This window comes from Sceloporus occidentalis, unplaced genomic scaffold (assembly GCF_023333645.1).
Source record: "Sceloporus occidentalis isolate IW3139 unplaced genomic scaffold, rSceOcc1.0.p SCAF_6, whole genome shotgun sequence".
In the NCBI taxonomy this organism is placed as follows: domain Eukaryota; kingdom Metazoa; phylum Chordata; class Lepidosauria; order Squamata; family Phrynosomatidae; genus Sceloporus; species Sceloporus occidentalis.
This window is the reverse complement of record NW_028316986.1, coordinates 3,937,624-3,952,567: the sequence shown is the minus strand read 5'-3', so window position 1 is coordinate 3,952,567 and position 14,944 is coordinate 3,937,624. Positions and strand designations below refer to the sequence as shown.

The 14,944-nt window shown below is 43.4% G+C and overlaps 1 protein-coding gene across 1 annotated transcript in view; it reads left to right on the top strand.

Moving 5' to 3' along the window:
- LOC149310341 (uncharacterized) overlaps positions 1 to 14,944 on the top strand; it is a 40,563-nt gene that overhangs the window by 11,593 nt on the left and 14,026 nt on the right. Inside the window, exon 4 of the mRNA XM_089528373.1 lies at positions 1,291 to 1,354. Within this exon, the coding sequence (XP_089384499.1) occupies positions 1,291 to 1,354 (64 nt within the window). The remainder of the gene's footprint in view (positions 1 to 1,290; positions 1,355 to 14,944) is intronic.

Sequence of the window (14,944 nt, the reverse complement as noted above, 5' to 3'; positions counted from 1 at the left end):
ATCATTCTCACTACGAAAGCGGATCTTTTAATTACTCCCCTGTAATTGTTTCTTTTTTGGCACGATTGTCGTCTCCGCTAGTTTGTGCTGCTTCAAAATGCATGTCATTCATTTGGATTATCAGAAGTGGAAATTTATCCATCTGAGTTTTACAGAGTATTATCCCACTCGCACCTCAGCTGGGCTCTTCTAATCATTTTTATCACCTCCGCCATATAGATATTTTATCTACAATATATAGCTTGGGTCTTTCTTATCCAGATTTCCAAAAGGTGAAATATTCCAAAAACCAAAACCTTTTCCATGGGTGCTTGAGACAGTGACACCTTTGCTTTTTGGTGGTTCGATGTACATAAACTTTGTTTCATGCAAAAATATCATCGATCATACCTAGCAGCTATCATTCAAGTTTCATTTGTAATTTAATGTTTAAAATTTACTCAGTCATTTGATGTATAGAGATCATCAATATTTTCTGGCTCTTATGCATGACCACCATTGGTGATATAATGTCCCTTTTTCTTTTAAGCATTTCCAACCAGAACTTTTTTCTTGGGTGGCTGAGATAGTGACACTTTTGTTTTCTGGTGGTTCACTGTACACAGCCTTTGTTTTGTGCACAAAATTATTTTAAAATATTGTATAAAATCACCTTCCGGCTATGTGCAAATGAAACATAAATGAATCCTGTGTTTACAGTTGGGTCCAGCTCCAACCTATCTCATAATGTACATATATGCAATACATGTATTCCAAAATCCAAAATACTTCCAAATCAAAAGCACTTCCCAAGCATTTCAGATAAGGAAGACTTGAACACTTAGATACTACCTTAGGATAAATGACAGAAATCATAGAATTGGAAAGTACTGCAGGGATCCATCCAGCTGAGGCAAGAGCAGGAAATCACAAGTTAAAAAATTCTGAGAGGTAACCATCTAAACTCTGTTTTAAAACTTCTGAAGATAGAGAGTCCTCAGGGGCTGTTCTACTGTTCTTGGTCTCTCTCTGCCAACAAATCTATTCTTTTCTTTTAAAATATATAAATATCATAGAGTCATAGAGTTGGAAGAGACGACAAAGGCCATCCAGTCCAACCCCCTGCCATGCATATATATGTAATGGTGCGTATTTAAAAGGTGTCACTGCCTACTTACTATGAAAGAAGTACCAATCTATTTCATTCCAAAGAGAGTTGTAAAGGCTTCATCTCAACTGAACAGTTTCTGGTCTTCTTTGATTTGTTCTTGAGTTGCCTTGGCCTTCATCTTGTTTTGGTTTCTTACATAGGCGAAACTGGAAGATGGACCGAGTCCAGAGAGAAAGTCCCTGGAGGACGAAAACATGGACAAAGGTAAGACATCAGAGTAGAATCATAAACAGAATGCTAGAGACCACAAAGGCCATCCAGTCCATCCCCGTTCTGCCATGCAGGAAGACACCATCAAGCCTTTCCGACAGATGGCCATCCAGCTTCTGTTTAAAAACCTACAAAGAAGGTGATTCCCCAGACTCTGAGGACATTATTGTTATTATTGTACAGTATGAGGGGGTCAAACACAGACACACACAGTAGGAAGTACTCTGCTTCCAGAATTTCTTGCTGTTGTTCTTAACGGCCTTAGAGTTGGCTTTGACTCATGGCAACCCATGGATGAGACATTCCCAGGACCCCTTGTCCTCCACTGTTCTGTTCAGGTCTTGTAGATACATTCCTGTGACTGCCTTGATAGACTCCATCCATCTAACATGTGGCCTTCCTCTCTTTCTACTCTCCTCCACATTTCCTAGCATTATTACTTTTCCAATGAGCCTTGCATTCTTGTGATATGCCCAAAGTATGACAGCCTCAATTTAGTCATCTTGGCTTCTAGGGACATTTTTGGATTGATTTGTTCATGGATCCATTTGTTTGTCTTCTTGGCTGTCCACAGTATCCTCAGCATTGTTCTCCAGCACCACATCTCCAATGAGTTGATTTTCTTTTTATCCTCTTTTTCACTGTCCAGCTCTCACATCTGTACCTGGTGATGCAGAATACTATGGTTTGGACGATTCTAACTTTAGTGTATATCTTTACTCTCTAGGATCTTGTCTAGTTTCATTATAGCTGCCCTTTCCAATGCTAATCTTTGAATTTCTTGACTGCACTCTCCGTTCTGACCAATAATTGACCCAAGGTGTGGGAGATCTCTCCATATATCACTGCCAAGGAATCTTTAACCTTATGGCACCATCACCTCAAATTCACAACAGAAACACTCCAGCTTTGTTCAGATGGCTTTGTTTTCCCAATCAACTATGGAGCATCTCCCAGGTGAAATGAATTTTTGCTGTGAACTGCATCCTTTCCTTGGTCCCTTTCACATTACACATTTGAGGTCATAGCTGCATCCTATGGGATTTGTAGTTTTGTGGTGCATTTAGAAATCTCTGCTGGAGAGCTCTGCTGCCACAACAAGCTACAGTTCCCAGATCTCCCTAGCATTGAGCCGTGGCAGTTAAAATGGTGTCAAACTGGATTATTTCTGCAATCCGGATACAGCCCAAGTGTTTGTAGGAGAAACAGGTTGAACTTTCTGCCCTTCTCTGGTTACTGTGTGTCCATAGAGGCCCATTTCTCCCAGGCTGTGCTTCCTAGCAGAGAGACGTGTACCACCTTTTAATCTTTCTTTCTTTTGGCATGGCTTTTCTTGGCGCAATGACAGGCAGTCGGCCTGATCACCTGTCACCCCCAGGTCATGTGAAGGGGACTGATCCCTTTCTCCCACCTGTGGCCAAGCGGTCAATAATCTGGGCTTGTGCCCAAGCCAGAGCTACAGGGTCAGGATTTACCATCTCCGCCCGGCTGGTCACTTGGCAAGGATTCAATGAACACTGCTCCCCTTCTCTGCCTGTCGGCCTGATAATCTTGTGTAATCCCTTTAGAAAGGCACTTGAAACCTTCCCAGGCAGTCCTGACTTCTCTTTGCCTTTTGCTGTAATTAGAACTCCCTCCCAATGAACTCTGGAGCAGAGGGCAACGGAAGGGGCAGCAAAGAGAAACCTTTTCACAGCCTTTTGAGTTGTGGGGAGATGGCACATCTGGCCCATTGTCCAATGCAAAACTGTGACGTTTCAACCAGGGTTGCCGTTTTTGCTTCCATCCCTCTCTTGCTCTGGCTCAGCCACTGGAAACTAAGCCGAAGATTTGGAGGGAGGTAGAGGGTGTGTTTTTGGATGGAAGCTCCCAGAATCCCCCTTCCAGCATGGATGCATAGGGAGCAGTATTCCAGAAATGCCAAATTTCCAAGCACTGTGCTGTCTCTTTTTTCTTGACCAGAGGAATTCTTCTTGCAGGGCTGTGTAGAAGAAGGAATTTTAGCAGGTGTTGCTTGTAATGCAACCAGCCAGCAAGCATCACCTCCTGAAATTTCCACTTCTACACAACTCTTAAAGGTACAGGAGCCCTCTCCAGTTTTCACTCTGATAACCTTAATTAAAGTTAGTGTACCCCCTCCAGTTTTCACTCTGGCAATCTTAATAGAAGCTTTCTGCATGGTTCACTTTGGCAGCCTTAATGAAAGGTACAGGAGCCCTCTCCAGTGTTCACTCTGGCAACACTGTCTTCTTGAATTGTCAAAGAAATAGCAATGGACTTTATCACACGGGAGGAATTTCTCTTAACTTCGAATGAAAAGAAAGTGGGGCCAGAACACATTTGAATTGCGTTCGAACTGGCTCCCCACTGCCTGAAAATAGCATGCCATTGCCTGAATTTGCGTGTGGTAGTCTATCACGCAATAACGTGAAACCCCATGATTGCATTCGGACTGACTTCCCATTACCCGAAGTTGCGTGTAGTGAGTTATCACGCAATAACATTAAACCCCACGATTGCATTCAGATTGCCATTGGATTATACTTCCAATTTCCCTTGTCTAGTAAACTCCAAAGTTAATCTGTTTCTGTGTTCAAAAGAAAGGGAGAAAGCAGAAAAAGAAGGCTGGAATATCTTCGATGTCTTACACCTGTGTAAATTCTCCTGCAGAATTGGTTGGACATGCTTTTGTCTCGTTTACGTTCAGTTCAACGTTTGCATTCAGCTCAAGGTCATGGAAGCAGAGTTTGGGATGTGAAGCAGGCATACAGTGAGCATGAATGCACCTGTGCATTGGGTACAGTTGTATCCTGCACACAGAAGCATATTGATATACATTGTACATTGATGCATAGTGCATGTACATTTGACCGCACATTTGATTGGGCAACATTGCAGTTTACTAAAGGGACAACGTTACACTACTTCTGCATAACTGAGCATAAAGTTACCAGCCTTCTTATCGATGGAGGATCTCAGAGACTTGCGACATCTTTAAGGCTATTTATCTTAGCATGAGCTTTTCAGAATTGCAACGCACTCCCTCAGCTGCATTGATGGACTGCAACTGGGTATGAAAAGTGTGTCTTCTAGGCTTCATGTGGCCCCTGAGCTCAGTTTTATGGCCACTGAAGCCCTCTGCCAGTCCCCAAAAGCACTCCACAACCCCTTTAAAAATATTTTTGTGTGTTTGGGGGGTAACCTCCATTGCAGAAATACAGACCTAAACCATAACCCTGTTATGGTTTCCAGAATGAAAATTGGAGAGTCCCTTTAATGGTTGTGTAAAGAGGGAATGTCACCAGATCATAGAATCACAGATGTTGCTTGTTACCCAGTTGCATGACAAGCAACACCTGCTGAAATTCTCTCTTCTGCACAACCATTAAAGAGACAGGTGCTCTCTCCACTTTTCACTCTGGGAGCCTTATCTGAGAGCTGGTCATCCAACCTCTGTTTAAAAATCTCCAAAGAAAGACAGTCTGCTGTTAAGCAACTAATGGCAAGTTGTTCTTCTTAACCTTTAGTTGGAATCTCTTTTCCTACACTATCAGGGTGTCCTTCAAGTCATTTCTGACTTATGGCAACCCTATCATGGGTTTTTCTGGTGCTGCGAGTGTGTGACTTGTCCAAGATTACCCAGTGGGTCTCCATGGCTGAGTGGGGAATTGAACCCTGGTTTCCAGAGTCATAGTCCAATGCTCAAACCAGTACACAGTGCTGTCTCTACATTTATGATAGAATCATAGACATTGAAGTAACCACGACAGTCATATAGTCCAACTCCCTGCCATGCAAGAATCCACATCTAAATGACCATCCCTACCTCTGTTTTTTAAAAAAACCAATGAAGGAGACTCCACCACCTTCCAAGCAAACGCATTGCGCTATTGAACGGCTCTTACCCCCAGGAAGTTCTTCCTAAAGTTTCAGTAGAGTCCCCTTTTTTGTAATTTCAATCCCTTGGTTCATGTTCTTGTCTCTGGAGCAGCAATAAACATGGTCCCTCAATCATCTATAGGAAGTCGCTTCTGATTTGTAAAGACAGCTGTCATGTACCTCTTGGTAAACTCCTAGTGACTTCATGGCTTCTTTTTCATGTATATTGATATGACATGTGGATAAGCAAGGGTAAAACTTAGGGGCCATTTCTCTATACCCAGGCATTGAACAAGGCCTTTTGAACTTTACTCAGAGAAGAGGATAGTTCCTTTTTGGTACAGTACTTAACATTGCCCCTTGGATAAGTTGACTCAGTGTTTTGGAGGCTGATTTTTTGATTATAATTTCTAGACTTATACATGAGAATACATAGTAATTTGTTCTCAATGAGTCATCATTTGGGGAAAAGGCGAGGAATAAAAGGATGGCTCTCTCCTGATTGTAGGGAGTTGAGCAGACAGAAGGGAAAAGCTGGGTTGTCTTTGGAGTTTCCTCAATCAGAGAATCACCCGCTGTCTGCATAGCCTGCTCCCACAATAGCCTGTTCGAACACCCATAAACAGTCCACACCACACAGCGTCAAGCTGCGCTGCTGAATTTTTTTGCCCCCCCCCAAAGCATGTGCATTTTCGCACAAACACACCACCTGTGATTGTCAGTTACCTCCCTCATCCCTCTATGTTGCCATCCCATTGGAAACTGTGTCACTGGCCATACAGTTGCACGAGCGATACAGCACCCGTACAGTGCATTGGTGTTCCCAGTGGCACACTGGCAAAGCACAGTCATAGAAGGGGGCCCCATATGTGCTCCCTTTCCCCCCACTTCACACAATGACCCCATGTTGGATTGTGTAGTTTGTGTGGATTTTTATTACATCCATTGCATTATTGGTAAGCTGTCCCGTTTGTTGTAATTTCACATCATGCAGTCTGTGACGGTTCGATGGTGCATCTGGCCACTTGTCTACCTGTACACTCAATAAAAGAAAAGAACTGTATGGCAAGCAGTGGAATGGCCACCTGTGTCTCACCATGCCCAGGACACATGGCCCAGACTGTTTCCATAAGCTGCCTTGGCCTTCCTGCATTCCCGCACTCATGTTATGCTGTTTATATGCCGGTGTGATAATGCGCACCTTCAGCATTAAAGCAGAGCAAATGGACATTATTTTGCTCCAGCTTTTCACCCTGGAGTGCAGCTTCATCCTGGTTTCCTCCTCTTTCAGACTTGTGTGGTGTATAAACATGTAGGCCTTAAGTCAAGTTGAAGCTGCTTCCTCTAGGAGAGAGCTAAACTGGAACTCAGAACTTTCCTGCACTGACCAGAATATTCCATGGCTAACCTAGAGTATCCTGGCCCTGGAGTTGCCCCAAGCTCCCACCATTACCTGGCTCTATGTCCCTGGGAGAGGCCATTTGCATGTGCATCCCACTGAGCCTTCTGGCATAGAATTGGTGGGCTCATTCCTACTTACACTTTAAACCCGTTTGGGATTCGCCTTCGCTCCGTGTTGGTAATCGTTTCCAAAAGGTCCGTCGTTCCCACTATGAAAGCAGATCTTTTAATTAGCCCCGTGTAATCACTTCTTTTTTTGGCATGATTGTTGTCCCCACTAGTTTGTACTGCTTCAAAATGAATGTCAATCATCAGTGATGTAAGCACCTTCTTGGCAAGCCTGTGGGGAGACAGAGGAGGAGGAGGAAGAGAAGGAGGAAGGTGCTGCGTAGTGGGAAGAGGATGAAGAGGAAGGCAAGGCACGGCATGTTCAGTGGGTCTTTAAAAAAATAAATTGATAAAAGAATCAATTCATTGTTTTAGTAACTACTCACCTTTGCAAGTAGTAGCAAAATCAATGAATCAAATCTTCTTTTTATTTTAATGTTTTTAATAAAAAAACATGCACCCATAGGTCACACCACAAGCAAAAAGGCAGAGCTGGGGTTGTGTGAAATGCTGGATCTCCCAAAAACTGAGGAGGGATGGTAAACACCCCTCTGCCATTAGTACCTCCCCTCCAGAATGATGTGATTCAGATCTGTTGTTCCCACTTGTTGAACATGATTCAAAATTGATTCTTTTCAAAAGAACTGCTAGGAAACTAGTGTCTGGAAAACTGTTTTTTTTTTGGGGGGGGTAGCGTTTGCCTCGCTTTATCATGGCAGAATAGATTAAAGTATGATAGGAACTGGTTTGAAATGGGAACAACAGTCATTTAAACCAATCAGCAATTCGCTTTATTTTATAGTGGGAACGCGCCCATAGAATCCTAGAGTTGGAAGAGACCCTAAGGGCCATCCATCCAACCCGATTTGACCATGCAGAAAGACACAATCCAAGCCCTCCCTGTGACAGACGGCCATCCAGCCTCTGTTTAAAAACCTCCCAAGAAGCGTGGTGCTTTTGAGATCAGAACAAGGCACCCAGCAATGATCACACTGCTGCGCACCATGTTCTGGTCTCAGAGCAAGTGACCCGTAGCAACGGCAGACTCGCAGGGTGAGTCTGCATGACCCACAGCCACTCCGGGAAAATCCAGAGTTAGAGATAAGGTTTTTTATAAAAAGGTTTTAAGGGTGTTAAACCCCAATTCTGGTGCTGATTGTGCCAGACTTTGTCCCGGCTGTTTGCACCAGAACCAGGGTTGGAGCGATGCATTGTCCGAACAGGACGGCTCCAGAATGGGAGGGAAATGGGCCATGCAGCCACAGCCTACATTGCATTAGGCCAGTGGTGGTATATATTTCTCTTTCTTTGGGAACATGGGAAAGTGATCTGCTTTCCCCACTCTGCTTTGGCTGAGAGCCCAGAGCAGCTGCACTGGAGGAAACTCACTTTCCTGTTGGAACAATAGCATTTTCCCCACCTCTGATGAGCTTTTTGTGCCTTGTGGGCAGCGCTTTGCAAGATCTCTGCACACTTTCCTTCCAGCATGTATGGGCTTGCTTCCCAGTTTGAGGAAACTATCAAGATTGCTCTGTAGGCACTCCGCTCACAGTTTAGTTGCTTAGCTGAAGTAAAAACAAAGCTGTGTCGTTTAATAGTCCTGTTAATTCAAATAACACAGACCTGCAAAGTTGAGGGTCATAAAAACTCTGTTAAAAATGTATCCTGGTGTTATAGAGACCTGGCATTCTCAATCCAAAAATAGCAATAGCAATGGCCTCAGGTTTTGCTCCATTATGTACAGGTTTTTTCCCCACGACTTGCTTTGAAGTTTTTGCCTTCTAATATGGGACTGAATGAAATGATCCTGCAAATAGTTATTCTGTAAAGAGTAAGAAAGGGGTTAGAGTCATCTAATAGACTTTCAAAAACACTTTTATTCACTGATAGGAAACAGAAAAATCCATTCAAAAGCACAAAAAGGGACATCAGGGTCTGTACTCAAAGCTGAGTAACAACTGAATTGATAAAAAATGTGGACTTTGTGAAAGAACTGTTTGTGGCATGGCATTTTTATTGTGTTTTTCAAATTCAGCACCCCAAAATAGATTAAAAACAGCTACAATATTGGAAAAAAAATAATTGCAGGCCTGTGTAATATTTAGAATATAAAACAGAAGCAAGAGCCAGTGTGATATAGTGATTTGGTGTTGAACTAGAACTCTCAAGAGACCTGTGTTCAAATTCCCACTTAGCCATAGAAACCCTCAGGCATACTCTGAGCAAGTCACACTGCCTCAGCTTCCAAGGAAAGCCATGGCAAACCTCCTCTGAACATATCTTGACAACAAAACCGTAGGATAGGAACACCAGAAGTCGGATTCTACTTCAGGCACATACTGTAATTACAAAGTGTATAGTCTGAGGCCTCATTTGGAGTTAAACTTTGAAGTATAGTAAGTTGCACCGTGAGGACTGGCTTGGAGTTTGGGGACTGGTAGTTTGTAGTATGTAAGGAGCCCATGTGGCGTAATGTGAGTGTTAACCTAGGCCTCCAAGAGACCAGGGTTCGAATCCCTGCATGGCTCTGAGTGGGTGACCTTGGGTAAGTCACATTCTTTTTGCCTAAAAGGAAGACAACAACAAAACTCCTCTGAAGAAATCTTGCCAAGAACACCCTTGGATGGATGGATGTGCCTTCAAGTCCACTGTCAACTCATGGCGACCCACTAAGTTTAATAGGGTTTTCTTAGGCAAAGAATAGCCCATGGTGGTTTTGCCCGTTCTTTCCTCTGAAATACAGTCCTCCCTCTGAATTTGTGAGGAATCTGTTCTGGACCCCCCGTGAATTTGGGAATTTGCATATATTCATCTTTCGGCCTATGATGGGGAGAGTAGGCTGGCCCAGCTCCATCAGGGCTAGCCTGAAGATAGAGGCTCTTCCCTCCTTAACTGCCATCCTTCGGCCTGTGAGGGAGAGAATGGGCTGGCCCAGCTTCCATCAGAGCTAGCCTGAAGAAAGGGGCTCCTCCCTCCTTAACTGTCATCCTTCGGCCTGGCAGGGAGTGAATAGGCTGGCCCAGCTCCATCAGAGCTAGCCTGAAGATAGAGGCTCCTCCCTCCTTAACTGCCATCCTTCAGCCTGTGAGGGAGAGAATGGGCTGGCCCAGCTTCCATCAGAGCTAGCCTGAAGAAAGGGGCTCCTCCCTCCTTAACTGTCATCCTTTGGCCTGGCAGGGAGTGAATAGGCTGGCCCAGCTCCATCAGGGTTAGCCTGAAGAAAGAGGCTCCTCCCTCCTTAACCGTCATCCTTCGGCCTGGCAGGGAGTGAATAGGCTGGCCCAGCTCCATCAGGGCTAGCCTGAAGAAAGAGGCTCCTCCCTCCTTAACTGTCACCCTTCGGCCTGTGAGGGAGAGAGTAGGCTGGCCCAGCACCATCAGGGTTAGCCTGAAGAAGAAGAGCCCTCCCCTCCCTCCTTCCAACTGTCATCTTCTGGCCTGGGAGGGAGTGAAAGGACAGGCCCAACGCCATCGAGCCCGGCCTCGATTAAGGAAAAGAGCCCTCCCTCCAGTCCATGTGCCTCAGAGGGAGAGAAGAATGCTGGACCTGATCCCCTGCCCCCCTCACCATTCCCTTCTCCTTTTGTGTCGTGTCTTTTAGATTGTAAGCCTGAGGGCAGGGAACCGTCTATTATCCCCTCTGTTGTAAGCCACCCAGATTCCCAGTGATTGGGCAGCATATAAATAAATCCTATTATTATTATTATTATTATATATTCAAGCCCCATAGCTTTGAATGGCCACATGCTCCTGCGTACGGCCATGTGCATGTGTCACGGCCGTGTGCACCATTAACTTTAATGGAGGTCGCCTCTCTGTGAATAATCATAACCATAGATCTCGAGTCCATGAAAACGGAGGGGCAACTGTATAGCCTAGGATCATTGCTCTTGTTGTGCACCTTCAAAGTCATTTTTGACTTATGGCAATTCTAAAGTGAATCTGTCACAAGGTATTCTTGGCAAGATTTGTTCAGAGGGTGTTTGTCAGTGCCTTCTTTGGAGGCTGAGAGAATGTGACTTGCCCAAGGTCACCCAGTGAGTTTCCATGCCCAAGTGGGGATTTGAAGTCTGTTCTCCAAAATTGTAGTCTAATGCTGAAACAACTATACCATGTTGGCTCCTTGGTCACCATAAACTGAAGACAAATTGAAGGCACATACAGTCAACACAACAGTGCCGAAGGCAAAGAGATCACAATATTTCCACCTCGGTTATAAAAGCCAGATTGAAATCTACAGATTGACTGAGTTTGCATGGCTTAATCTTACTGTTTCACACAGATATAATCTTCCAGATCTACTGAGTTTGCTCAGCCTTATCTGACTCTCTTACACAGACAGTATGCAAGCTTACTGGCTTACTCACTGTCTCCTCTTTAAAGTCGCTGCCAGAAGCAGTAATTAGATGTTAAAGTTTGCATTTGCTGGACCTGAACTGTTAGATCACCTGCATCTGCAACTGAATAGTTTTCTGAACTGCTTCAGGTAAATGTCGCCAAACCTATGCTGCTTTCTGAACATTTGCCTTTATTGTACAGATTTCTGAATGTTTGTTACAAATGCCTCATTCCCACTTACAAATAAATCACTTTGCAATCTGCATCAATCGACTGGTTCAGCAGAGGAGCATGGTTCACACTACATTTGCCCCGATCACATTTTCTTGCTGTAAAACAAAATAAAATAACCCACTTGTGGTTCACATTGATGAATGAATCAATTCAATCTAAACCATTCCGTGCTGGAGGCTCTCAAAATAACCCACTTGTAGTTCACTTTGGCAAATGGATCGGTTCAATTTGAAGCATTTTCAGCAGGATTTTCCCCCTCTGTCCATCACTGCAATCAAATGGATCCTTGAAATCGATTCTGATCCACATCTGGTTCACACCTGTGCGGAATCGATTTATCCAAAAAGATGTGGGGAAAAATCAGCATCAAAAAAACGTGGGTTAAATGGGTCTAGTGTATGGCCCACCCTCTGAATTGCTTCAGCGATTTGGTTCAACCAGGGTCATTTAAGCTGCTTCAAACCGATTTGCAAATCGGTTTAAAACATAGTGGGAATGAGGCCAAAGTTTGTTTTCATGAGCTGGTCAAGGCTGCAATCCCGCTACATATTAGTTGTTGTTGCCTTCGAGTTGACTCAGATTCATGGGCATCCTCTGGATGAGACATCTCCAAGCCCCCCTGTCCTCCACTGCTCTGCTTAAGTCTTGTAGATTCACACTCATGACCTCTTTAATTGAGTCCATCCATCTGCCATGCACTCTTCCTCTTTCTCCTGCTCTCCACCTTTCCTAGCATTACTGTCTTGTTCAATGATTCATGCCTTCTCATGATGTGGCCAAAGTCTGACAGCCTCAACTTTTATCATCTTGGCTTCCAGGAAGAGTTCAGGCTTGACCTTTTCAAGCAGCCATTTGTTAGTCTTTTTAGCCATCCATCTTCTCCAGCACTACATCTGCAATGAATTGATTTTCTTTTTATCTGTTTTCTTTACAATCTAGCTCTTACATCTGTAAATGGTGATGGGGTTTGGACCATCCTAATTTTAGTGTTCAGATGTATATCTTTGCACTTTTAGGATCTTGTCTAGTTCTTTCATAGCTGTCCTTCCCATTCCTAATTGTCTTCTCATTTCTTGACTGCAGTCTCTGTTCTGGTCAACATTTGATGCAAGGTATGAGAAATCTTTAACTTTTTTGATTTGCTCATTATCTAGGCTGAGTTTGTGTAATTCCTCAATGGTCATTATTTTAGTTTTCCTCTTTAACTTTCCTTAGTAACTGTTCGAAGTCTATGATGTTTTCCACTAGTTGTATGGTGTAATCTGCATATTTTAGGTTATTGATGTTCCTTCCTTCTGTTTTCACTCTTCCGTCTTCTGAATCAAAACCTGCACTTCATATAATATTTTCTGCATGCTTGGGAGTAATTCCAGTTGAATTAAGTGGAACCCAGTGAGTAAACCTGTTGCAGAGATTGGCTTTGATATGACAAGTCTCTTTAGTAAAGCTGATCTGCACAGAACTTCCTCCTGATCAGTATGGGAGATTCTGGAAGTTAGACTCCCCCCAAAAGTAACTTTGCCAGACTCTGTCTAAAAGATATCTCTGTTATTCACCCTTACTTTTACATAGCCTATTTCTATCATGACTTTTGAAATAATTTTTTTTAAGATGTTGTACACATGTAAAGAGCTATAGATGAAAACAGGACAATAAAGGTCATGAAAACAATGGAAGCCGCAATAAATCAATAAAACAACTTTAAAGCAGCCAGGAGATAAGAAAACATCCTGTTCCGAAAAGCGCTGGCCAAACAAGTGTGTTTTTCCTTGGCGCCTGAAACTTGTAAAAAGGAGACACCGGACATATAGGTGCCCCAGGATGTTCTTAGATGTCCCAAGTGCCCATCAGCCCCTACTTCAGGCTGGTAGGATGGGACTTCCAGTTATTCTTGGTTGTCTCCAACATCTCTCTCTTTCACAAAACACAGTTGCAGCATTTTGATGCCATTTTCACTGCCATGGTTGCATCCTAAGAAATCCTAGGGCTTGTAGTTTGGAGAGGTCCTTAGAATTCTCCGTCAGACAGCTCTAGTGCCTCACCAAGCTACAAATCCCAGGTTCTGTGGGATGCAGCCGTAGTTGCTGATTTGGCATCATAGTGCTAAAATTGTGTAGTGTGAACAAAGTGTGCTCTCCTGCTATTAGCTACATTGGAATTGCAATTGACTTTCCCCACTTTGGCAGGTCTAGTGTCCTTGCCTCAGGGGATGTATCCACACTGCAGAAAGAAAGCAGTTTGACACCACTTTAACTGCTATGGCTCCATCCTGTGGAATCCTGGGATTTGTAGTTTGGTGAGATATTCAGCCTGATCTGTCAGAGACCTCTGGTGCATCATCAGACTACAGTACCCAGGATTCTGTAGGATAGAGATAGAGTCATGGCAGCTAAAGTGGTGTCAAACTGCTTTATTTCTGCAGTGTGAATACACACAAGGTTGGGCAATTACAGCAAATTTTCTGCTTTGGGACCTTCCAAGAGTCAGTTTTTGGCTATAGGACCCTCCCAGGGCCTGTCATTTCTAACAAAAACAAAGAGGAAGTTATTGAGAAGGCTACAACTCCTCGGTGGAGTTTATCACACGAAGGAGATCGGGAGTTTATCCTGTGAATATCCCAGAAAAATTGCATAATTACGCAAAACGATTTCATACGACGTCGCACAAAACCCGCCATTAAAGTGGTCACAAAGAAGCATTAACGCACATCTCTTTACTTTCGGGATTTCAGCAACAATGCATTCTGATATCACTTTATTTGCACAATTGTGTGTGATAATCATTCGTACAATTACTTGCCATTTTCGCTTTATTTGTGGGATGCTTAAAAGTTGCTTTACTTTCCAACTTTTATGGGATCCCTTGTTGTTTATCTTGATAGCAGAAAGCCATCTCTTGCAATGGATCCCAATTCAGGGCAAAGCCATAGGCAAACCTACAAGCTTAGTGATAGAAATGGCTTGTAGGAGGCAAGATGGTACACTGAGTAGCAGCGTTGTGCATGTTTTAATTTTTCACTATCCTGACTGTTTTATCAATAAGGCTGCGATCAGGTGCTCTGCACACTTGAAAGCTTGGCAGACTTGTTTTTAAATTCTCAAACTTATCTCGGTTTGACTCCCTGGTTTTTAATTTATCAGCTGTAGCTTGTGTGTAGGAGATGCTGTTTGCGTGGGGCTTGATTCGCTCTCTCTTTTTTAACCCCATCAAGTTACGACTTGCTAAAGTGGAGCGTTTTATATTTTTCCTGGGAAGAGAATACAGAAAAAGGCTATTTAATTATTATAATGCATGAGCTTTTGTAGACTTGTTTCTGACAGACTTAAGTCTACCTACTCAGTCTAAAAGCATCTGAGGAAGTAGACTTAAGCCTACGAAAGCTCATGCTGCCAACTTCTTTCTTTCAGTTAGTCTCAAAGGTGATACAAGATCTCTTTGCATACTGATTTTAAAGACGAACATGGCTATATCTTGGAATTCATAATTATTATGAGTTCTCGCAATATAGCTTGTTGGGTTGGCAGGGTTTGGCTTGTTCTTGTTGCAGCTCCTTGCCTATGGAAGACAGGCTTTTATGAAGTTATGGAGCTGGTATTGTTGATAAACCCATGACATTCATTTTGT